At 35.5% G+C, this 27,125-nt stretch overlaps 1 protein-coding gene across 2 annotated transcripts; it reads right to left on the bottom strand.

The window, feature by feature from the left end:
* LOC123718181 (eukaryotic peptide chain release factor subunit 1) lies at positions 1 to 26,497 on the bottom strand. 2 transcript variants are annotated; one of them, XM_045674620.1, is made up of 9 exons: positions 26,055 to 26,497; positions 24,247 to 24,422; positions 23,404 to 23,642; positions 20,512 to 20,742; positions 17,413 to 17,568; positions 14,809 to 14,909; positions 13,750 to 13,843; positions 11,894 to 12,041; positions 1 to 1,290 (listed from the first exon to the last, which is right to left on the bottom strand). In XM_045674620.1, the coding sequence occupies exons 1-9, from the start codon at positions 26,135 to 26,137 to the stop codon at positions 1,205 to 1,207; spliced, it is 1,314 nt and encodes a 437-aa protein (XP_045530576.1). In that variant the 5' UTR covers positions 26,138 to 26,497; the 3' UTR covers positions 1 to 1,204. The 2 variants fall into 2 exon arrangements, with proteins under 2 accessions (XP_045530576.1, XP_045530577.1); XM_045674621.1 differs by lacking the exon at positions 1 to 1,290 and adding an exon at positions 10,837 to 10,966.
* Between the last annotated feature and the right edge of the window lie 628 nt (positions 26,498 to 27,125).

Genomic DNA, 27,125 nt, shown 5'->3' with positions numbered 1-27,125 from the left:
TTCAACAAGGTATTATATTTGAGCGCAATAATTTTCTCATTCATGAAATGTGAATAATACGACAGACACCAGCCACATTCAAAACGACTCGACTGTGATCAATACGTTACAGGTACCGGCAAACTTCTTGAGCATTAAACAAGGGAGTGGGGGAAAGTGCGAAATCGTACACAGCGCGGGACACAAACGTCAACTGATTTACCAATCACGCGATCGACACGTCACTCTCATGGTTATACCTAAAATGTTCAAGAAGTTTGCCGGTATCTATATCTTATACTAAGTTCTCCGTCTTACAGGGATCCAAAGTGTTTTAGAATCCCTTTAAACTAGACGGTTTCGAATCGACTAAATGCACTAGTTCGAATCGTATATAAAATTATTATAATACCTAAATGTTCAGTATCACTTAAAAAAGCGATTATTGTTTAGAAACAGTTATATATCGTCATCGTTCCACAGATTTCCAACCCTAGCACTCTTGCCACACCCCTAGCAGACGCAAAGTTGTGTCCTGCGCCAGCGCGTAGACATTTTTTTGTATATAATAATTAACAATTTTTATCAGAAAACTAAATTTAGCGCCGTACCATTTATAAAATATAAAAAAATTACATCGAAATTGGATTGAATGTGGATATCTAGTTTACACAGCAACTTCAACTCACAAATTTCAACAAAATCGGTCCAGCCGTTTAGTTGGTCATATGACATTGTGTCAATATTTTTCTGATCCATAATACAGTATTAAAAAAATTCCCTAAAATCGTAACAATATTTGAAATTCTCAATTATTTTCACTCGGTACAGCACTAACAGCTAGGGATGTGACATAAAAAAAACATAGAGAATAGACAGCTTGGATAAATTACTGGTTAGCGGCTCAAACACGACTCTACGAAAAAATGGTCCTTCTTTGTCCGAAAATGTATATTTTAGTTTATTTTGAACAAAAACGAAAAAAAAAAACATTTTACTGTACACATTTATTCAATTACTATAATAATACTAAATTTTAAAACATATTTAGAAAGATATCCTTCAATTTCGACTCGTAAATGCAAAAGCAAAAATGTCGAAAGTTTCGAAGTCAAAGCGAAGTTATGTGTTGAACCGTGTAGTAGTAAGCGTAATAGAGGTGTGTGTGTGTGTGTGTTACAAAGCGCTATTAAGCCCAATCTATCTATTCTCCACCTCAAATTATCTAATAATCATCAATATCATACAAATTGTCTATCTCTTCATCGTCCAGTTGCATGGATTGGAAGTCGACCTTGTAGCGGAGTAGACCTGAAAATAATATTGTGTTTATAAATTCTTCATTACTAACAACTTGTCCGTCCCATATCCCCAAAGGGGCGAATGATACAGACCAATATATTAAAAAAAAGTCGAAAATCTCTAAAATCCGGCAAATTAAAACAGAACACAAATCCAGCAATATTTCAAACACGTCAGATAAAAAAACCTTGCAAATATAAAAAAATAACACTACAACACATCTACCAAACAATCAACGCCACGTTAAACGTTAAAAATAGGAACGCACGTGCAAATAAAATTACCTTGAATCCGTGTTGCGTTGAAAAAACTAAATTTACAAAATGTATTGGCGCGGATGAAATTACAAAATGAGTCCAACCATTCATCAACATCCCATCGTCCCAAAATCCCACCCGTAAACATTTAAGCTAATTGCCGCCAAGTTACTTGATCAAAGGAAAACCATAATTTCGGAGATACACAATAATGTATTTACAGTGTAATTTGTGGATGCTTGGCGGACAAATACGACTAACAACACAATGAGTTGTGTACCATAGTGCGGTGTAAAGTTCTAAGTATTTTTTTAATAAAAGGGAAAATAACAGTTTGGATTTAAAAACACAATTAATTTGCAAACTTTATATGGATACAAGAAAAGCATACATTCTCAATTTATACTTTCCAACCCTAAGCCTACTTAATTACTAAATCAAATTAAACGACCATTATCAGGCACTTCAGAATATTTCATTCGAGCATTGGGCATTCTCCATATACAAAAATGAATCCCTATTTTCCTTGGTCACGGCATCACGCGTCAACGGCTGGATCGATTTCGCCAATTCATTTTTTTGTATTTGTTATCGTCAGAAGAAGAAAAAATTAAGAAAATTGCGCGGAAAATTAGAAAATTTAAGAATACTTTTGTTACGATCGCAAATTTTTACAATTCAAACTTTTTTGATATAACCTTACGGCGTTTGACTTAACATTGACACAATGCTTGCTGCAAATGTCGTCAAAGAGGGATGTAAGAAAAATTTGTCAGAGTTATTATATTGATACAATACATATAAAATAATTACAGTCGCTAATTGTTTGTGGCATTAATCTTGAAGATCCATGTTTTTCACATGGCCAGTTATATGTCGGAATACCAACAAAACTATTTACATACGCCAGAAAAACAAACAAAGATTGTTGTCATAAAGCATTGTTAGTTAATTATACCAATACGAAATCAATATTCATAGTTAAGACAGGACAACGTCTGTCAGATCCGCTAGTAAACGTTAAAGTAATCGTAAATTATTTATAAAATGTGGTCCGGCCATTTTAAGGTTATGAACAAAACTAATGTTCAGGACTAATTTGGAACTGTACCCCTATACAATTTGTATAGTATTCGATGCTATTCGTAGTTATTAGTTCCAAATACGTCCAGTATTACATTTTTTTACGGTTCTTTCGCCAAATATTGGTACCTCGGCATACGAGTTTCATTCCTTCGTATCTCAAAGCAATTTTAGCCATTTATTATAATGCCATTAATGCGTTCCAGCATCCAAAACATCACCACAGCTGCTTTTGTATACACATCATCCTCTTCGAAGCCATGGTTATAATGTGATAATGTGAAACTCGAATCAAACTTATCAAAAATGCTTCGAAGGAAAACAAGCAAACAGACCGAGGTCTAAGTATAGCAAAACGTCAGTGTAGTGTGTCATTCCTCGTATCTCAAAGCAAATTCTCAAAACACTCACACACTATTTATATATATATGTATATAATAAAAATCAGTGGCGAGACCTTTTCAGGTCTGGATCTAAGATTTCTGTATGAAACAGGATCGTTTGTCGTAGGGAAATCTTTTGTTTTTGTATCTAAGGCTAAGGTTTCCTAACGATGTTCTCCTTCATCATTCGTGAAAGACATTGGTGCACAGCCCGGGATCTGAGGATCTCAGGGAAGAGCTCGCTGGAGCCACTAGGCCAACACATTTATATCGTATATATAAAAGTCGTAATGAGAATCCCCAGCTCGTGTATGTGTCCCTGATATTGCTCGTTAAAAAAAAATATACAACTCTGAACTCACTTGAATAAAACTATAATCTATAACATAATTGCACTCAATATGTTTTTATATTAAATGAGGTTTATAGCACTACAGCCTTTGAGGACTGGGCCTCAGTTTTATGTAGAAACAATTTATAGAATCAGTTGACTGACATCGCTTCTTAGGTCTTGGCCAGCTTTCCTTATATATGTTGTAGGAGTATTCTCGCATAACGCGCTTGTTTGACGGCATATAACGCGTTATGTAAAAATGAACGCGTTTAATTTTTCTCGTTAAATGTAATAGTACAGAAATATAATGTGCCATCCCCGCGTTATATGGATGAATTTCCGTGATATAGGAGAGACTGAAACCGCGTTTTAAGAGTACCGTGTTATAAGAGAATTGAAGAATTGTGAAAGTTTCTGATGAGATTCTTCCGAGGGAAACCTCAGCTCAGGTCAGCTGAGGTGAGCTTGAAACAATCCTGAGTCTTCAAAATCTCAGAGCTTACCAATTCCTCTTTATTTTTGATTTTAAAAAATTACAGACGCACAAAGAATAGTACGCCCCCCTATAACGCGATTTCCGACTCAATACAACGCGGTATACCCCCTATAACGCCGAGATTTGTCAAGACCATAATTAGTATTGCGTATCGTTATACATTGTTTAAAAAAACGATTTTACGAGAACACGGCTACAACGCGATCTCCTAAAATGTGGTCCGTATCTACCGCGTAATAGGGCGATACTAACGTGTCATAAATGTATTAGATTTTGACATAATTCGAGCGTTTCCGAATTCAAATTGTTGACATTCACGGCCTCATACCTCATTTAATACAAATTACAAATGTCTACATACTAAAAAACCTATATATAAAAATGACTAGCGATTATGGTCACAAATATCCCCAAACGGTCAACTGTCAAAACATCAATAAAATTTCAGTATCAATATCACGATTTTCTCAACTTTTCCGTCATATAGCTAGTAGCATTTTGAAGCGCGCACTTTGGGAACGAGGCCCGTTTGAAGTGTACACACGCAAACGCAATCTCCGAGACAAGCGCGCTCACAAATTATCATTCGAAAGCGTGTTGCGCGCGCGCTCCAAGATACACGAGCAGCCATTTTGTTTTACACTCCAACGCACGCTCTCGTAGAGTGGACGCACGTTGGAGCATCTTCTTTTTCAAATTCCAAAAGCCACCAACTATTTGGGATGCGGAAATAGCCGGTTATAAAAATAAATTAAAAAAAAAAAAAGTTTGAGGAGATGGGCAAGGAAAATTTTCGTGAATCTAATACTATTGCTGGTGATTCTTCGAACTGAGCAAGATGTGTACAGTATACTCGTCCTACTAAGGCTCAGTTTGTCTCGCACTTAAAGTTGCTTACGGAGTAAAATAAATCCAACAGTTTACGTAATAAAATACAATCAAAATCTCACAACGACATCCAAGGGTCTTAGATTAGGTCGTAAAAACCGATAGTCGTAACAACCCATGAAGCTGTTAATTACGTAATACTTTAACCAGTCGGATATAAATTTTGGTCAATATATTTGTCGTCGTAAATAGTTTTGACTGTATTAACAAAACGGAAAAAGCTAAGTTTCCATTAGAAAGCTTTTATGGTAGACACTGAGATGAGATTCAGAATCAAGACGGAAAACCTCAGACAAAAACAGTCTCTTACGAAAGAGATGTGATGGAGTTCTGGTGGAAAAGACAGCCTGAAAATGCCAGATTTTTTTTCTAAAAACAAGTCAAACTCAAAAAGTACTGTACGCAATTTCTTGCAGTGTTTACTAATATCCAGAAACGTTGTTACCAACGTGTGTTCGTTGCTAACGGTTGCTTTCTCCGACACTATCGACATATATGTTCGTAAAGTAAATTATGTGTTTAGTATATACTTTTTTCGATAGGCATTAGCATAAGGGATGTATTTCTGTAATAAATAAATTACAAATATAATCTTTGCAGGCCTAGCTTATGTTGCCAGTTATTAAATTGCTACAGGTATACATTTTATCAGCGCCGTAGAATTTATCCAAAATCGCGTTATGCCTAACACAAATTAACCAAAAGTTGAACAGCACTGACTACTTAAAATTGTAAAAACAACACAAGATAATCGTTAAGAAAGTTATCGAAACATTGGGGGTCTCGCTTCTGAATCTTTCCCTCAGCTCAGGACAGCTGAGCTGAGCTATAATCAATCCTGGTTTCTCATATACAAATTACATTTTTCCAAATTTCAGCAATTTCACAACAGAGCATTTTTCTCAGCTCACGAGTGCCTCGTAATTTTTGATTATTACATTACTCAAGTTAAAATATAATTATAGCTGTCTGTCCCTAAGCTCCATACAAAACTCGACTTTATGTTACGATTTTACGAATATCTTTCGAGTTTTATTTGAGTGATCTTTGTGATTCATTGGCCAGCATTTGACCCGATTGTTGGCATAAAGTGTTATTGAGAGTAATATAACAAGGCTTCCAAATAATAATTAATCCATAAATAGAAATATTGACATCGGTCACGTGACAAAACGGCCACATATCAAACGAACACGTAATGTCCGTCTAATCACGCCAGTCACCTGACACCGCCACAGATTCAATTTGTATAATGACAAATAACACGTTAAACTTGACGTTTACAAGGACGCGACGCCATCTTGTCTGTCAGTTGGCGTGTCCACGAAATTACCAATACAGATTCTAGCCACTAATAAATCTGCTTCATATCTTAATTAGCATATGATGTAGATTATTGATAGGTATCATTTTTACGCTAAATATAAATAATTTTTATGTAAATATCTCTTACAAACATTGATATAGGCACGTATATGTATTATTGCGTTTAGATATAAAACAACATAGTTTTTGCGGCGACAACCAGTCAACACAAGACAGACAAAAAGTCTCGAACAGATTTCACTTGAATCGACAAGAAAAAAACCAAATTCTTGTCAAGTTTGGCAGATCCCGTACCTGACACACCGGTTTCCGTGACGTTCGTTTAACCACAATGCTTGCCTGGGCATGTATGTCCCCGAAATATCCTGACACGCTTATATAGAGAGCTCGAGACTACATCGTTTGATACATTTGTCTCGGAACCAAACCAAACTAGCGAGACAAGACGAGGGGGGGGGGACTATAACAGTGGTGGTCACAACTATAACAAGCAACAAGGGAGATGTTTGAAAAGGTTAATAGGAATGGCCCAAGGGTAGAGAAGAGAGGATTTACAAAAACCTGGGAGAAAGAAAAGTGATAATTGAAAAAATTTAACTGGAAATGGGCCAATCAACACTCCTTTCCTTCCTCCAAAAAGCCTTTTCTTTAAATTGGAATAGCGCAAAAGAGCAGAAACAAGAGAGGAAGCCCAGAAATCTAGGTAGATGATAATACTCGAAGGAAGGGGAATGAAGGAAATGGGCCAAACAAAACTGCACGCCTGTTTCAGACTCTTACTTGGAACAATATTAGGTGAAGACCAGAAACCTAAGATGAAAAGAGATGGCGGCGAAGATGACAGACTTGTAGGAATTTGGAGTGGGCCTTCACTCAGGTCGTACTATATTTAACATACATCAAATATCAAAATTTAGTATCTTTTTTAAACACATCCCCGGTCGTCCCTTGCAATACACCTTCATGAGCGCATTTAACATCGTCCGGCGATAGAAAACATCGAGACACATGCCTTAGAAAGCGGCGCGGTTGACACAGCAAGACTCACGGCTCATTAATTCGATGAGATTTCTATTTGATTCTGTAAGGCACCAAATCTCAACTAGGAGACATCCAAAATGCTGTTCTAGCATTCGTTCTAAGACTACTAGATATATATAAAAGTATTGCTGTATTATAAGACCGAGTACGATAGTTAGGGGCCGTTCAAATATTAAGGGTCGTAAGCAGTATTGGGAGAGGTAGAGAGGGGTGGGGAGGGAGAAAAAAAGGGAGGAGAGAGAGAGAAAGGGAGGGGAGAGATAGAAAGGGAGGGGAGAGAGATAAAGGGAGGGAAGAGAGAGAAAGGGAGGTGAGAGAGAGAAAGGGAGGTGAGAGAGAAAGGGAGGTGAGAGAGAGAAAGGGAGCGGAGGGAGAGAAAGGGAGCTGGGAGAGAGAGAAAGAGAGGGGAGAGAGAGAGAGAAAGGGAGCGGAGAGAGAGAGAAAGGGAGCGGAGAGAGAGAGAAAGGGAGCGGAGAGAGAAAGGGAGGGGAATTTGCTTTTCTTATCTTTTTTAACCACTGGTTGTCTATGCTTGAAAAAGAAATGCATTTTCGAGGATTCCTACAAAATATTACGTTATTTTTGATAGCGTTTCCTTACTTTTGCTGACAAGGTTGGGATTTGATAAATTGCAGTAAATCTGCTTACGTAATACTTGAACGGCCCTTTAGTACCGAGTTCTGAACACGCCTTTATTACTATGTTGTTATATACGTCTTATGTACTATATATTCTATACAGATTAAATTTTAACCTATGTATAAAGAATGCCAGTTTCCGTTAGCCCTTGATCTGACGTAAATCTATAATTTATGATTGCTATTTCCTATATTTATTTAGAATAAAACTCGCTGTCCAATTCTCTACGACTCGTAATTGTTACATCCTAGAAGTTTTTTGACGAACCAGGGTTCGAAACTTGTACGACTCCTGTCAAATGCAAGATGTTTTTGACATACCAAAGTCACACTGAACTAAGTCTCGACTCCTGTCAAATGCAAGACGTTTTGACATACCAAAGTCACACTAAACTAAGTCTCGACTCCTGTCAAATGCAAGACGTTTAGACATACCAAAGTCACACTAAACTAAGTCTCGACTCCTGTCAAATGCAAGACGTTTTGACATACCAAAGTCACACTTAGCTAAGTCTCGACTACAAAACTAGGTGTTTGTAAAAATCGACTTCTAATTACGACTCCTGTCAAATGCAAGTCGTTTTTGACATACCAAACTCACAGTTAGCTAAGTCTCGACTCCTGTCAAATGCAAGACGTTTTGACATACCAAAGTCACACTAAGCTAAGTCTCGACTATGAACTAGGCGTTTGTAAAAATCGACTTCTAATTACGACTCCTGTCAAATAAATGCAAGACGTTTTTGACATACCAAACTCACAGTTAGCTAAGTCTCGACTCCTGTCAAATGCAAGACGTTTTGACATACCAAAGTCACACTTAGCTAAGTCTCGACTATGAAACTAGGTGTTTGTAAAAATCGACTTCTAATTACGACTCCTGTCAAATGCAAGACGTTTTTGACATACCAAACTCACAGTTAGCTAAGTCTCGACTCCTGTCAAATGCAAGACGTTTTGACATACCAAAGTCACACTAAGCTAAGTCTCGACTATGAACTAGGCGTTTGTAAAAATCGACTTCTAATTACGACTCCTGTCAAATAAATGCAAGATGTTTTTGACATACCAAAGTCACACTTAGCTAAGTCTCGACTATGAAACTAGGTGTTTGTAAAAATCGACTTCTAATTACGACTCCTGTCAAATGCAAGACGTTTTTGACATACCAAACTCACAGTTAGCTAAGTCTCGACTCCTGTCAAATGCAAGACGTTTTGACATACCAAAGTCACACTAAGCTAAGTCTCGACTATGAACTAGGCGTTTGTAAAAATCGACTTCTAATTACGACTCCTGTCAAATAAATGCAAGATGTTTTTGACATACCAAAGTCACACTTAGCTAAGTCTCGACTATGAAACTAGGTGTTTGTAAAAATCGACTTCTAATTACGACTCCTGTCAAATGCAAGACGTTTTTGACATACCAAAGTCACACTTAGCTAAGTCTCGACTACAAAACTAGGTGTTTGTAAAAATCGACTTCTAATTACGACTTCTGTCAAATGCAAGACGTTTTTGACATACCAAAGTCACACTTAACCAAGTCTCGACTATGAAACTAGGTGTTTGTAAAAATCGACTTATAAGTACAACTCCTGTCAAATCCAAGACTTTTTGACAGGAGTCTTTAGTTATTTTCATTAGATTGGCTCATGCGGTGATCAGAATTATTATATTAACAATAACGATGCTGGAACAAAGGCTTTCCAAGGTTTAAGAGAGAAAATACTAGCTTCTACATATATTGAACGGCTAATATTAATTTGAGTATTTTATTGGTTTTTATATATATATGAATATTAAAAATTTAGACTAAAACAAAAATCAACTTGATTATTATACATCCGTAATAATATAAATAGATAGAAAATAATCATTATATAAATTCAATAAAACAATATAGGTGAAATGCGATTGGGACAGACTTAAGACCTGAAACTACCTTCGAATGAAACCTATAATAATCTTGAAAATGAAAAGTAAAGTTATCTGTAAAGCCCTATTTACGGACTACGGTGTAACGTGATAGCTATTGATGAAATTATTGGATATTTTTGTAAATAAAATTGAATGAATTGGATGGCTATGCCAATCGAGTGGAAGAGAGAAAGATGGCGCAAGCGTACAATGAGCGTACGATGACGGTACGAGTATAAATATATAGACGTGAAAAAAAAACCTTGGCGATTTAAGTTGACGTTGTTTATTGACAGTTCTCTTCGTCTTTCGAGAACTGGCTAAAGAATTTAGAAGCATTATTTACTGGCGTTAATGTGTAAAAATTTACGTACAATCTTATGTTCGTAAAATCGTAAAGTCAAGTCCGTATGGCATTATTCTAAATTACAAAATAATATACCAAAATTAATTCTCCGACTTTAATCCATATGTCAGTTTAAGCTTGACATTCGACAACTGACTGTTTAAGCTTGATATTCGACAACTGTCACTTTAAGCTTGACTTCCGAAAAGTGTTAGTTTAAGCTTGACATTCGACAACTGTCAGTTTTAGCTTGACATTCGACAACTGACAGTATAAGCTTGACTTTCGAAAACTGTTAGTTTAAGCTTGACATTCAACAACTGTCAGGTTTAGCTTGACATTCGACAACTGTCACTTTAAGTTTGACATTCGACAACTGACAGTATAAGCTTGACTTTCGAAAACTGTTAGTTTAAGCTTGACATACAACAACTGTTAGGTTTAGCTTGACATTCGCAAGCTGTCAGTTTAAGCTTGACATTTTGCTTCTGTCAGTTGACGCAGAAATCGTTCGGTTCTCTTTAGAAGTTAGTAAAGCAGTGCTTATTAGTGAGTTATTTAAATAACAAAATAGTCGGCCCGTGTGGTTTTATCTATTGAATAATTTATGAACGAGACAGCTATAATTAACAGGTTAATAAGTAAAATCAGTAAACTTTTATACACTTAAAACAAAATCACAAACTAAATTTTAGTCACAATAACGCCATATTAACTTAGTGAATTTCATAAAAACTTAGGACTACTTTTAAAATCTAATGGTTTTAATACACGGACAGAAAAAAAGTATATTTTTTTTGGTAAAAACGAAAGATATTTTTCTAGAAAAAAAAAAAAAAAAACATTTCAACCATCACTTCTTAGGCTTTTCCCTGTCCGTATAAAATAAATCTAATAATCGTCAAGGTCCACGTCATCCAATGGTTCGTCGAGTTGCAGCGACTGAAAATCTACCTTGTAACGCAAAATACCTGTCCATCGGCAGCATAAGGGAAAAATAACAATTAATTTAAAATCGATTCATGGAGGTATCTAATCTTATACACCCAAAAACCAGCAATTAATAGCTATCCTGAAACTGTAACTGGAGAATGTTGAAGCCGGGCTTCGATTGATCTGGGATCTACCCCGAGAGAATCAAAAAGCTTTCCCAGAACATTGTTCCTCAGTATATGTTAAGACCACCTTTATCTATGTAACAGACACAATTACGAACATATTGTTCGATCTGTAGAATAATCTAGAATGTTTTTATTTAAAAAGAGAATAATATAAAATTTTTTTAGGTGTATACTAGTCTAGGTACATCCTTGAATCGATCCTAATTAGCAGACAAAAATCCTTAGCCTATAATGAGCAATTAAAAAAAAATGTTTACTATAATAATTCTTCCGCTAACATAATAAAATAAATAAATTCTATATAATTTTTTTAATTAAAATAATTATATAGAAAACTTTTTTTTTTCATATTAGCTTAGCAAAGTACCAGGCTACCATAAGTAGCAGAGAGCTTACTAAAAGGTTAATGACCCCTGAGGTCAATGACCTTGCCACGTGGGCTCAAACATGATTTGTGTGAATAAATAATATATTACTAAATACTTCTCATGGAAGTGGGGCATTCGAAAACAATTAGACATGTTATGGCATCGAAACTAGCTATAAAGCTTACTTTAACACACTAATAATAAGACCAGGGATTTACTGCGGGTTTTTCCCGCGTGTTAAAAACAGCTTATTAGGACAAACTCATAGCCATTATCAAATATTATGTAAACAAGAGCACCTAAGGAGCCTATATACAGTATTAAAAAACCAATGCGGGAAAACCCGCACAACTTAACCGCATAATTTTAACCGCTGTTAATATAGCAGAGTAGCTGAGAGACAACTTACCGCCAATTCCACCAAAACCGCGTACAAACTGACTCCCTTCTTGACTCTTGTCCGTGATAATTTCAAGTGTAGCTCCAAAAGACTTGTAGTTGTTCGCCAACCACTCAAGCAAAGGCTGACATTCCACCAGTTCCAGTTCGACCCCGCTCTGAAATTATTGATAAAAGCAATAAAGTAGTAAGAAATATATTAATAAATTATTTATTAGTTATACTCTGATTTTTAATACCGTACAATTCTGACAGCTATAATTTTTTGACATGTCAGAGATTGCAAACCTTTTTGGCCGGGCAGATTTCAATTTTCCAACGAGTGACACTTTAGTCTATGCATACATTGTATTTGTTAGTGAATGTATCCATTTAATTTAATGCGGTCCTCCACATTAAAGGTGGATGTACGGCTAGTGATAATTACGTCCCTTTTCTTCAAAAACGGTGAAAAACGCACAAGTACAGTTAATAATTTTTTTTTAAGGTTAAGATATATTGTTCGTGATATTGAATTATTTGATATTTTTGCATTAGGTCACTTGAGTGAGTATATATATTAAGATTTACGTTTTTGTAGGTAAAAAATAAAATGCTATTTTATTCTATTGCCCTATATTTGGGCAAATTTCTCCCTATTTAATGAACACAAATGCAACACTTTTGAAATGTCAGAATTCTACGGAATGAAAAATCAGAGTATAGTTCCTTAGAATTACAAAAATACATTGAATGGTCCATTTATACGAGCTGTACTATATCATTACATAGAGATGGAGTTAGAAGAAGAGAAGAAAAACGTATAAATGATCCATGACTCCTACTTAATAGTCATGGTCTACAACATGCAAGCAATCCCAATTGTAAACAAAACAACGAATTACTTAGAAAGTTCATATGCATAGTTGTACACTGTATTTATTTTGTGTCTCCAGTAGATCATTACCTAATATTGGCATTGATATAGTTTATTTGTAAAAATGGTATGTTTATTTTATGCATGGATAGCCATCTCAAGATTTTGTTGAAACTCAGACTGTACCCTTTCAAGAACTTTGTAGATATATATTAATATTGTTACGAAGACGGGTCGACTGCAATGTTTCTAGATTTTTCCACTACTTAGAGAACTTTTCAGCCGGCTGTAATATGATTTCTGGCCGTTTCAGGAGAGGGTCAATCACATATTAGAAAATTGTAATTTCCATAATGTTACCCTAGTTTTCAAGAAGCTGAAACATTTTTTTCAGTCAGTTTCAGAACATGTGTAGTCGAGTGGTGCAGTTTTTAGGAGACCCGTTTTCAGGCGTTTTCAGGCCTAGTTATACCCCTTTGATGAAGGAATATTCTAGACCGAACTTTCTAGGTGTGAGACATGGACGAAATGATACGAGAGAGAGAGAATCAGAACTTTCTCGAAACTAGACTGAGCACTCTAGAACGCCGTACGACAAGGACGGAGTAACGTGCGAAAGAGACAAAGAGTGCGGACGTTCTAGAATTGTGCAATCGCTACTCAGTAGCAAGCCCGCCTAGAAAGTTCTCGAATATTGTTTAGAATTATTCCCAGGGATATATAAGCGAGCCGAAACGCGATTAGTCACCTTTAGTTTGGAATGCGATAACAAGAGAGAAACACCAAAGTGTTACACAAGTGATAAAGTAATGTGTGAAGTGTGCATAAGCGGAGTAATAAGTGACTGTGTTTTTGTGTGCTATAAGTGCATTTCTGCAATTAATTTGTGCTCATAAGTTCCTCATTGATTTTTCAAGAAATAAACCCTTGAATAAATCAATAACATGAAGTTTTTTAAAACAAAAAAAGGAGTACGCTCTCTTCTTGATGGACCCTGAGTCGAATTATACCTCTTTATCGGTGAAGTGCGACTTGTCTTTTTCCTGTTCCGGTGTCAAATGAAGAATCGTTTCTTGATTGGTCGCGTGGGATTTGAGGACATATCTGAAAATTAAAAAAATATATATACCTTTTTCACTTTCACTTCTGACTCTTTATACCTTAAAGTTACCATTATGTGGTGTAAAGTACTGGAAATGCGAAAATAATATTAACAATAACGCGTAATTCAATCCCCGCCCCGCATCGTAACGTTTTACAAAAGGACAGTATTGAATATGTAGGTTTTAGTATTGAATATTGACTCTAAATTGCAATTATTTTGTTTATGAACGATGAAATCTTCAATTTTAGTAACAACTAATAAAAAGTACTTCTACTACTATAATCATATCCCAAGGTCCGCTCTTAAGTAAATGTTCTAACAAAATAAAACAGCACTGGACATGCTGCTGGAATTTATTTCTCCAATAGGCAAGTAGGTGATCACCTCATGAACACAGACAGGGTTCGAACTCCAGAGATGACGATGAGAGCTCCTTACAACGTTGTGTATAAAAAAAAAGCTTGGCAATTAAAAAGAGTGGCTAAGAGTTTATAGCCAGTTCTTCTCTTCCGTTCTCCTGTACTGGCAGTTAATGTAAAATTGGAAGCATTTCATATACATTTGTTTTTGACATTCATAAGTGTACATTGTGTTACCGATATGAATAAATGATTTTTGATTTTTTTTTTTGTAACTCTGAAGACACTAGGCCAGTTTTCTTAGTAGCCATTTCCCATTTTTTTTGTGCCACCTTAACCTTACAAAAATGCTTATGGCCTACCCTCAATTTAACATTAATAACTTTTTTTAATTTGTTAAATTAAAGAAACATATTTCTCCTTAGGAAGAAATTACTAGGAAATTGTTAATGATACAGTACAAAGTGATACAAAGCATCATATAATGAAAATCGTAATGTCAAATTGCCTCCCTATGGGGCAAGGGACGTTGGGAACCTATGGGGAAACGAAAAAAAAATTGGAAACACTAAGCAATATATATAAAAAAAAATACAGAAACATACCTTTGAATATCAAGATTCTCCCAACAAATGAGAGTCTCGACTGCACCCAGCTCCAAAGCACGAAGCGTATCATCGACTCCGAAACAATACTTTCCAGTATCCTGAAATAACATGTTCGACTCTTAGGAAAAATTTCTCCAAAAAATTCATTCTTTTGTTTTTTTTATTTGATGATTACGTCATCAGTAATTATTTACTTTTTTACACACCCACATATTGTCTATGCCTAATCTAACATATAAAATTCTCGTGTCACAATGTCCGTTCCCATACTCCTCCGAAACGGCTCGACCGATGCCTATGAATTTCTTTATGGATATTCAATAAGTCTGAGAATCAGCTACTATCTATCTTTTTAACTTTTTTTTTTCATTTTTTTTATGATACAGCATACAAAAATACATACAACCCTTAATTGTCACCCCTATTTTTTATTATAGACCTTTCCTTACTTTCGCTAAAGAGGGGGTGATTATAAATTCTAGTACAGTAGCTATTTTATATATATTAATGTAGTCATAAAATGACTTATCAACATATATAATAGACTGATAAACAATATATGAAAAAAAAATGCACTGTAAAAATAAAAACATACATAACTATTGTTATGTTATTTTTTCATATAACGAGGCAAGCAGGCAGGAGCCTCATCTGATCTTAAGTGATACCGCCAGCAATAGATACCCAATGCCAGAGGGCTCGCGAGTGCGTTGCCGGCCTTTTAAGAATTGGTACGCTCTTGAAGGAGCCTAAGTCGAATTCGTTCGAAAATACCTATCGCACATGGACACTCATTGCCAGAGGGCTCGCGAGTGCGTTGCCGGCCTTTTAAGAATCGGTACGCTCTTGAAGAATCCTAAGTAGAATTCGTTCGAAAATACCCACCACCTATGGACACTCATTGCCAGCGCGCTCGCGAGTGCGTTGCCGGCCTATTAAGAATTGGTACGCTCTTAAAGGAGCCTAAGTAGAATTCGTTCGGAAATACCTACCGCCCATGGACACTCATTGCCAGAGGGCTCGCGAGTGCGTTGCCAGCCTTTTAAGAATTGGTACGCTCTTAAAGGAGCCTAAGTAGAATTCGTTCGAAAATACCTATCGCACATGGACACTCATTGCCAGAGGGCTCGCGAGTGCGTTGCCGGCCTTTTAAGAATTGGTACGCTCTTAAAGGAGCCTAAGTAGAATTCGTTCGAAAATACCTATCGCACATGGACACTCATTGCCAGAGGGCTCGCGAGTGCGTTGTCGGCCTTTTAAGAATTGGTACGCTCTTAAAGGAGCCTAAGTAGAATTCGTTCGAAAATACCTATCGCACATGGACACTCATTGCCAGAGGGCTCGCGAGTGCGTTGCCGGCCTTTTAAGAATTGGTACGCTCTTAAAGGAGCCTAAGTAGAATTCGTTCGAAAATACCTATCGCACATGGACACTCATTGCCAGAGGGCTCGCGAGTGCGTTGCCGGCCTTTTAAGAATTGGTACGCTCTTAAAGGAGCCTAAGTCGAATTCGTTCGGAAATACCCACCACCTATGGACACTCATTGCCAGCGCGCTCGCGAGTGCGTTGCCGGCCTATTAAGAATTGGTACGCTCTTAAAGGAGCCTAAGTAGAATTCGTTCGGAAATACCTACCGCCCATGGACACTCATTGCCAGAGGGCTCGCGAGTGCGTTGCCGGCCTTTTAAGAATTGGTACGCTCTTAAAGGAGCCTAAGTAGAATTCGTTCGAAAATACCTATCGCACATGGACACTCATTGCCAGAGGGCTCGCGAGTGCGTTGCCGGCCTTTTAAGAATTGGTACGCTCTTAAAGGAGCCTAAGTAGAATTCGTTCGAAAATACCTATCGCACATGGACACTCATTGCCAGAGGGCTCGCGAGTGCGTTGTCGGCCTTTTAAGAATTGGTACGCTCTTAAAGGAGCCTAAGTAGAATTCGTTCGAAAATACCTATCGCACATGGACACTCATTGCCAGAGGGCTCGCGAGTGCGTTGCCGGCCTTTTAAGAATTGGTACGCTCTTAAAGGAGCCTAAGTAGAATTCGTTCGAAAATACCTATCGCACATGGACACTCATTGCCAGAGGGCTCGCGAGTGCGTTGCCGGCCTTTTAAGAATTGGTACGCTCTTAAAGGAGCCTAAGTCGAATTCGTTCGGAAATACCCACCACCTATGGACACTCATTGCCAGCGCGCTCGCGAGTGCGTTGCCGGCCTTTTAAGAATTGGTACGCTCTTAAAGGAGCCTAAGTAGAATTCGTTCGGAAATACCTACCGCCCATGGACACTCATTGCCAGCGCGCTCGCGAGTGCGTTGCCGGCCTTTTAAGAATTGGTACGCTCTTGAAGGAGCCTAAGTCGAATTCGTTCGAAAATATCTACCGCACATGGACACTCATTGCCAGCGCGCTCGCGAGTGCGTTGCCGGCCTATTAAGAATTGGTACGTTCTTGAACGTTCGTTAGATTGATTCAGAAATACCTCAGCTGGCTCCAACATGGTGGTCTAAACTGTCATATAAACCTTTTTCCCCTTCAATTTAGAATTTAATCTATAGGAAACTTTACACATACAGTTGTAAGACAATGTTTCTTACTCACTTGAGAGATCTCATCAAAGTACCGTCCAATCAATTTCTTCTCCTGTATGAATTTCACGTTCTGCAGCGACTCCGCGGCCAATTCGATCGCTTGGTTGAATCCGTTCTCGCCACCGTAGGATACGTCGACTAGCTTTATGATTTTCGATTGTAGACGCTGAAACACAAATATAATAGACAACAATTGCACTTATAAACGATAACGAGGAGATTGAGTTTAAAGAATTTTATTTATTTATTTATTTACACTTCGTTACACTACAAAGTAAAAATAAAAATTAACATAATTAAATCAAAAGGATGCCCTCCTTTTGATTTGATTTGATTTTGATGACTGGCGGCCTTATCGCTTACGAGCGATCTCTTCCAGGCAACCAGACACATAAATCTCGATAATTTGAGACAAGTCTCACGTCAGTTAGTAGTTAGTAAGAAAGTTAGGGATACGATGTGGGCAGGTAATGTTTGTACAGAAGAAATTTAAAGGAAGATAGAGGAGCTAAGCGGAAGACGGGAAGTGAATTCCATAGCCTAACTGCGGAGACCTTAAAGGAATCGCCAAGAAAGGAGGTTAGTTAGGCATTTGACAAAGGAGACCATTTGCAAGGAAGATACTAAGAAAAACACTTTTTGAACGGATTAAAATTAATTTAGAATTATGTAAATAATTATAAGTTTTAACAATAATACATAGCTGTAATCCGTTCAAAAAGTGTTTTTCTTAATGTGTAAAAGCTATTTTAACAAAAGACAATACTAGTTTTTTCCCCATATGTGATCACATCCCTAGAAATTGCCTTTTTAAAGTTTTCATTTAAGACCTAGAATTCGTCGTAAGATTTGTTTATTTTAAATGTAATGTCAAAATAATGAAAAAATAAAATTGTTGACGATTTATTCCCTGGAAGAGCGATAAGTCGCAAGGAGCTATGATTTAACGAATGCCGATTTTTTCCTATGGGGCTGCCTTAAAAGCAGAGTTTACAATCGATTGCCACAGACCTGAATTCTTTGAAGCAAAGAATGATTGAAGAAATCAACTCCATTCTAAGAGCGTTGAAAATTTTATCTCCAGGTTAAATGTGTACAAATTGTTTTTCATAAATAAACTTCAGGTTTTGCTGATTAAATTAACATTAAATAAAACGAGATTTAATTGGCATTTTGTTTTTTGTTTAACATCTAAAAACGTAAAACACTCTGAGACACCCTTTATATATGTTCTCTCTATATGATCTCCAATGTTTCAAATAAAATCTAGCTTAATTAGTACTAAGTATTAAGACATACATATATAGTATATATATATGTGTATTCTTTTATCTTGGTATTTCTTTAATCCTTTATATAATATCGCTTATACATGCAGTTTTGTTTATATACTATTTTATAATTATTTACTCAAAGTGATTAATAACAATGTACCAGGCGCTAATAAACACGAGCTGATACTCACTGGGTCAAATATATCAGACTGTGACAGCTGTATCAAATCAGCCGTACCAAAGGATAAAGATACCAGGAGGTCATCTTCATACAGAGGTACCAATTTCGGCTTGTATGTGTGCGTACGTCGTTTCTGAACACAGACACTTAGATTAATTAAGCGCGAATAATTTGATGCGAGCACCTAGGAATGTGATACACTTGACAATTTCTATTATTCCAGTTATTCTAACATTATTATGACCTTAAGTCATCCCTAAACATCATATCAAAAAGGGTCTAGAAATACACTTGCAAATAATATTGCTGTGAATATTTGCTGTTTCAAATACACACTTACTTATTAGTTAAAAACTTGTCTACTAATAATTGAAACGTTTGTGACCCAGTGACTGAAGTATTTGGTAGACTCGTTCTTTCAGACTCATGGAATAAAAGTCTAACAGTAAATCGCAGGGTCAAAGGATTTGTCTAACATTAACTTGTTGGGTCAAAGTATTTGTCTAACATTAATTTGCTGATTCAAAGTATTTGTCTAACATTAACTTGTTGGGTCAAAGTATTTGTCTAACATTAACTTGTTGGGTCAAAGTATTTGTCTAATATTAGTTTGCTGATTCAAAGTATTTGTTTAACATTTGTTTGCTGAGTCAAAGTATTTGTCTAACATTAGTTTGCTGATTCAAAGGATTTGTCTAACATTAACTTGTTGGGTCAAAGTATTTGTCTTATATTAGTTTCAAAGTATTTGTCTAACATTAACTTGTTGGGTCAAAGTATTTGTCTAATATTAGTTTGCTGATTCAAAGTATTTGTTTAACATTTGTTTGCTGGGTCAAAGTATTTGTCTAACATCAGTTTGCTGATTCAAAGTATTTGTCTAACAGTAACTTGTTGGGTCAAAGTATTTGTCTAATATTAGTTTGCTGATTCAAAGTATTTGTCTAACATTAACTTGTTGGGTCAAAGTATTTGTCTAACATTAGTTTGCTGATTCAACGTATTTGTCTAACATTAACTTGTTGGGTCAAAGTATTTGTCTAATATTAGTTTACTGATTCAAAGTATTTGTCTAATATTAGTTTGCTGATTCAAAGGATTTGTCTAACATTAACTTGTTGGGTCAAAGTATTTGTCTTATATTAGTTTCAAAGTATTTGTTTAACATTTGTTTGCTGGGTCAAAGTATTTGTCTAACATTAGTTTGCTGATTCAAAGTATTTGTCTAACATTAACTTGTTGGGTCAAAGTATTTGTCTAACATTAGTTTGCTGATTCAAAGTATTTGTCTAACATTAACTTGTTGGGTCAAAGTATTTATCTAACATTAGTTTGCTGATTCAAAGTATTTGTCTAACATTAACTTGTTGGGTCAAAGTATTTGTCTAACATTAACTTCTTGGGTCAAAGTATTCTTTTAAAATTAACTTGTTCAAAGTATTTGTCTGAAATTAACTTGTTGGATTAAAGGATTTGTCTAACATTAACTTGTTGGGTCAAAGTATTTGTCTAACATTAACTTGTTGGATCAAAGTATTTGTCTAACATTAATTTGTTGGGTCAAAGTATTTGTCTAGCATTAACTTGTTGGGTCAAAGTATTTGTTGATGACTAATTTGCTAACATTAAGGTTAGGTTACAATCAAAAACTTACCGGATCAAACATATCAGACTGCGACAGCTCAGTCTTGAAGTCAGCGGAACCGGCAAGGATCAAACCGGCCACATTTGGTTTATCTTGACTGATAAATAACTGTGTGGCCACTTCAGCCACTTTCCGTACATAGTTGTGTCTCTTTTCCATACGGAGACGCGCGAAACGCAACGCTGACTGACCACCACGACCGTGCTTCTTCGGTAAATCTACTGTAAATTTGTGTAGCACCTGGAATTAATTAAAATTAAATAATAAATATCGCAATATAATAATAATAAAAAGTATTTATATTTCCTGATTTACAGTACGGTAATTGCTATATTACAGTAACAAAAAATATAGATTTCTATTAGTACGTGAGCTTAGATATAAATATATACATATTATTTATTTATTAATTAACAGGAACCCCTTTTCTATGGCCTATCGGCCTTGTGCTATGGAGCAAGCTGATCTTTTCAGATCATCTTCCCAGCAGTCTAAGGGTCTCTACTTCCGCCTCTTGCCTGGTAGTCCTTTCCAATGGTAACTCGTTTGGTCCACTTTCTGCTAGACATTCTCGCTACATGGCCAGCCCAAGTGTTTTTGTGTGTTTCCCTCTTATAAAACGTTACGATGCGGGGCGGGGATTAAATTCCGCTTTATTGTTAATATTATTAGTTGTAAAAAGTCAGACGAAACAGCGCGTATAATTGGAGAAAACGGGCATAATATGACGTATCATGCTCCGATCATCTCTTTCTAAGATATTAGAATACGCCATCATACATCTTAATATATATATATCGCCTGTCACGATGTTTGTCCGCGATGGAACTCTAAAATAATTAACCGATTTTAAATTAAATTGGCACACCATGAGCAGTCTGGTCCAACTTAAGAAATAGGATAGCTTAGATCTTTAATTATAGTCGCAATTTTATTTTATTGCAAATTATTTGTCCATAATTAATTGACAGTCACAATTATCTGTTAACTGCAAAAGATTCTAACAGATGTCGATACTTTTCGACTGCATTGAGTAAGTAATCAATAGATGGCACTGCTCTGGTAAACCGACAAACGTGTCATATCAGCTACAATTCAATATCATGATTACCACGTGTTATTGAGGCTACTTTTTTAATTTTTGGTGTTAGCATAGCCAACCACGTGTTACTGAGACCGAAGTGTAAATCAAATTCAAATTATAGTGACGATACTACAGTGAAATTATTCTTTCGTGTCGCGGTATTAACTAAAACCACATTAGGGGGAAAGGAAGTTCGCGGGGGCAGCTAGTGTTATTTATATAAGATAGTTATTTACAGAAACTTGTGGACTTTAAGATATAGTAATTTATGTTCCACTAACTGTTTATTAGCTTAGTAATCTATATATACATGAATCCCTATTTCCCTTGGTCACGGCATCACGCGTGAACGGCTGGACCGACTTCGATAATTCTTTTATTGTTGTTGTCAGAAGTTCTTATGAATGAAAAAATTAAGATAATTAGAAAATTGAAGAATACTTTTGTTTCGATAGCAATTTTTTATTATTTTATATAACCTTATGGCGTTTGACATAACATTGACACAATGCGTGCTGCAAATGTCGTCAAAGAGGATGTAAGAAAAATTAGCCAGAGTTATTATATTGATACAATACATATAAAATAATTACAGTCGCTAATTGTTTGTGGCATTAATCTTGAAGATCCATGTTTTTCACATGGCCAGTTATATGTCGGAATACCAACAAAACTATTTACATACGCCAGAAACACAAACAAAGAATGTTATCATAAAGCATTTTTAGCTAATTATACCAATACGAAATCAATATTCATAGTTAAGACAGGACAACGTCTATCAGGTCCACTATATATATTATCGACAAAAAACAAGATAGACACTAAAAGGCCATCGCCTGCCCATGTAGTATTACAAAACGGATTAAACGAAAAGTATATATTTCAGTAACACTTTGAGGTTTAAAAAACTTTATTTCTCATCACAAAATAATATTTTATTTACATGAGAAACTAAATAATATGAGCGAGCTACACGTCCCAACTTTAGTTCACTACATTAATTTTGACATGCATGCACTTTACATGTCCTCTTGCTGATAATGTCAAGATGACCTTCAAAAAGCCTCTGGCACAGACTTGCTAGGGATAGGAAGCAATCGAAGCAGTTGGAGGTGACCTTTGTGCCACAAAGGCAAGCTACTTTCACAGTTTTATGTCGTACAGTATTCAACTGTGGGGTGCTGCTGCAGAGTTATTTGTTGTGATCCCCCGAGGGAGTTGGTACGGAATAAGTTCAAGGAATTAAATATTATGATTATCTGGTCAATATATTCCTGAAGCCTTGTTGCTTGTACAAAAAGATATAAACGATTTTAAAACAAATGGTGACTTTCACCAGTATGTCACAAAACAGAACCAATTTGAGTGTACGGCCAACCAGGCTCCAGAAGATAAATCACTCCTTATATGGAAACAAACTCTCAAGCGAAAATAGAAACTTATCACTGAATAAATGATCCTAATCTTTGGTATTGATTTGCTCCAGTTCAAACAATTTGTATGACTCAAAACTTAGCGATTAAAAAGAGTGGCGGAGAGTTTCTTGCCAGTCCTTCTTGTCTGCTCTACTTACCACTTGCAAACTGGTAGTAAATGTAAATTTAGAATCAATTAAACGTCGTTTCTGTTGACGTTCGTAAGTGTACTTTTTTACGTATATGAATAAAGATAGTTTGACTTTGAATTTGCTCTACAAGACGGTTGTGTACTAAAACCTTCTTAAAGAACTCTTATTACATACGTATTTATGTAAACTTTCTCTTGTACCAGCTGAAATAAAGGCTTTATAATTAAAATATCAATAAATAACTTACCTCTCTTGTATTCCCTTGAAGTGTTCCAAACAAGGCTCCATTACCATCCATAACGATAAAACCAAATTTATTATCATCAGCGAGTAGCGCTGTTAAAGCTTCTGTATGAAACTTATTGTCACACAAATAGAGAGATGTATTGATTGGTTTGAAAGGTTCAAAGTCAATGTTCACTTTCTTTTCTTTTCCCTCTTCTGTTACTATTGTACCACAGTATATAACCAGGCCGTTTGGTGGTACTGTAAAGAGATTAATTAAAATAATAAATATCTAAATTTGGATAAGTCAAGAGATTCGACAAATAGATCTACATATAACAATGTTATCCAATAAATTTGTTCCACAGAGAACTACTTGTAAATTACGATGACAATGACAGTAATCTCAAGGAATATCAATATGCACTATAGTATTTCCGAACCAATTCGACTTAGGGTCTTGCGAGCCTTCTGGCAATGTAAGTGTCCATGGGCTGCGGTATCGCTTAACATCAGGTGAGCCTCTTGCCCGTTTGCCTGCTATTACAAAAATGCAGGTACTTTATAATGTAAATAAAGAAAGCTGTGCCTGCTTTGAATATGCATCCAATTTTGTCTATGTAAGGAATTTTTAAAATAAAACCAGTAGTGATCGAATTACAATAACTAGTTAAAGACAAAAATAAAATATGTTTGTCGGATGAGGTTTATAGACTACTTACAAGGTCATTGCAGCAGTGTATCATTATTTGGTTATTGTATACTATAATAAGGTTTTTCTAAAAAAGTTGTTTCTTAAGGATCTGTTTCAAATGACATGATTTTCCTAAACTAAATAATTGATATAAAGTTAATTAAGAAATACCTTTAGTATATAGCTTCAGACGATGCTGTACAGAGGTGATAGCTCCAAGTACAGAGAGCCGATTGACACGGGATTTTATGTTTGAAGCTGTACCAAACTCATCAGCCAACATCTTCGACACCCGGGAGATCTGATCCTTTGGTGGTATGATAAGAGATATCATTGATGTACCATTACTGAAAACAAATTTTCCAAAAGCGTATGAACAAAAGACAAGGGTTTAAGTGTGATATCTGTTTGTATTAAGGCAAGTGTAGATGATTTATTTCATGAAAAATTACTAACTTATATGCATTCTATGGGCTTTCCTGAAGTTCAGAAGGCAATAGACAAAACCAAGGCATGTTGTCTGTGATTGTGAATGTTGAATAAAGAGACTAATATATCTATAATCTAAGTAAACTCAACAATGTTTTTTTTTGCATTTTATGACCTAACATTTTGATAGAATCCTTCTTAAATAAATACATAGTTAATATACGACCTATATAATAGTTTATAACTAACAATTATCATACACATATACTTATTAGATGTTCAATGTTATTATGCTTAAGTAGTTTCCTTGTATTATAAACCTATACATATTATCATATATGTAGTAATCTTTAATGAAAAGAAAATACTTATTTGTAATATTGTTAGCGTAGATATGTAAATGTTGGCATCACATACTTGAAGTTATGGTTCACTTAACATGGTATTATTATTTATTGATAAATTTCCATTTCCTATAACAAACCAATTTCAGTAGGAACTAACGAACCTTTACATTACTATGCTAATGTGTTGCTTAAGGTTACTACTTTATTATAGTAATAAATTTCAGTTATTTACAAGGCCATGGTTTTGCCATTGTAAAGAAAATATCTATCTTATAGCCTGATACACAAACTTACATAACTTATGTACACAGTATCAAGAATAGATTATGTTTACACATTAGGTAACTATCAGGTGGATAGCATCCAATTATGTTCTAAATTATTACATTTATGTTTTACCTTTTGAATAATTATTGATTATGTATGTAATGTTATTTGTCAAATTTGGCTCATAATTCTTCTCAAATATATGAATTCAATATTAATAACTGAACTAATAATTCTAAATTATTGAATAGTATAACTATTAAATATTCTCAAATATTTAACATTATTAACTGTCATAAGGATACCTAAAGAAATGATATCTTATAAATTATGTTCATGTTGTGGTGAAAAATGTTATACTAAATGAGTTATTTCTTTTATAAATATAAGGTGAGGTAAATAAGTACTATATATTCCGATATATAAGTAATAAGTCTTAATTTTTACGTATTAGTAAGTTAGAACACGTAAAAGTGTACTAACAAACATTATTATTAGACTTTAATACACATCTTGGTCAGATCATGTTATAGCTACTATAAATTAGACGATTACACTAATACAATTTTTGTTTATGATCTCATTAATAATGCAGACGAGAATCCATTGAAATTAAAACACGAGTAACGTGACGTGTTTAGAGACGATTTTTCCGTGACGTATATGCTCCATTTTGGACAGGCTACTCGAACTTGAATAATGCAAGTGGTAAAAGTTGTTAGGTCAATGAATTTTGCGTATATTTTCATGCACTGCGTGACTTCGAGGTTATTTTGCGCATATACCACGCGCACGTATAGAATGACGCAGCCTAGTTGGCATTTTTGGCCAATCGTAACATCAAACTCTACGCGGGTATTATAAAGATGAACACGTTGCAGTAATATGGGGTTGTAAAGGAATATAACATGACGTTATCAGAGTAGAATAACTCACCCTCTAGCCATTTCCAAGCTCTTGATCAGCTTTTTGATCTTCCATATTTCTACGTTACGGTCAGCGGACGATTCTTCAGACATCTTTGCCGTTTATGTAACTACTATTAACACTAAAATATTGCCGAATAATGGACAAAAAGTATGTTAAACACCACTAAGTTAAAATAAAGAAAGGGTGTCGAACTCTTGAACCGACTTTTACCAGATTGAACCGGACTTCGAACACTTCAACTCAATTCACACACTTTCTAGTTTACATTTAATACTGCCAATCTCACTCGCACTTTTCTTCTCGTTCTAGGATTCTTTGATTTTTTCTTGTTTCGGTTACCCCTAAGCATGTGGGATACAAAAATCAGACATTGGAAGATAAAAAGATGACGTGAACCTGACCAAGCGATCGAACGAACGCCTTCGCCTCGCTCGTTGTCGATCGAGGAAATGAAAGAAACAACTTGGTGTTGCCAATTACTGTCGTAAATAAAAACGGCCAACAAAATATAGTATTATGACAGTAGAAAAAAATATCTCAAAGGTTGTTGTTAAAACGTATCTATATGTTAATGAGATCTTTTAATAACTTATATTTTCAGAAAATGAGGAGCTCCATTGGGACCTCATGAACGAAAACTTCACCATCACGTGAATGTCGAACCTATTTAATTTCTTGAAATCACTAGATAGCCTAGTGAGAACTTTAAAAAGAAGAGAAAAAACAATTTGAATTACTGAATTAGTTTTAAAACTAAACAGTAAAAAGTGGCAAAAGTTGTCTACACGAATATAGATAGTGTTACCCTTAATGGAGACTGTAAGTAGTGTTATTGAAAACTTTCTTATATTAAAATATCTTATAGTATATTAGTGAATTCTCCAATATTTTTATTTTTCTAAGAGGCCAACCACAATGCTGCATTCCTTTACCATTCAAGCGAGTGTTAAACGCGCACGTAGACAAAAAGTCTATATTTGGTGCACAACCGAGGACCGAAGCCACGAACTCAGGTATGAAAGTTGCACGCTGAAGCCACTAAGCCAACACTGCTGTTATGTTTTGTCAATAAATAAG

The sequence above is a fragment of the Pieris brassicae genome, chromosome 14, assembly GCF_905147105.1.
Source record: "Pieris brassicae chromosome 14, ilPieBrab1.1, whole genome shotgun sequence".
NCBI classification, from domain to species: Eukaryota; Metazoa; Arthropoda; class Insecta; order Lepidoptera; family Pieridae; genus Pieris; species Pieris brassicae.
The sequence above is the reverse complement of the archived record's forward strand: the minus strand, read 5'-3'. Positions and strand labels throughout refer to the sequence as shown.

Excerpts from the sequence above, each read along its gene's own strand:
- LOC123718181 (XM_045674620.1), bottom strand. The coding sequence starts at position 26,137 with ATGTCTGAAGAATCGTCCGCTGACCGTAACGTAGAAATATGGAAGATC. Across the intron at positions 17,569-20,511 it reads AGTCTGATATGTTTGATCCG|CGTCTACAATCGAAAATCAT; the intron begins GTAAGTTTTTGA and ends TTTGTGTTTCAG. Across the intron at positions 12,042-13,749 it reads CGCACTTCACCGATAAAGAG|AGCGGGGTCGAACTGGAACT; the intron begins GTATAATTCGAC and ends CAATAATTTCAG.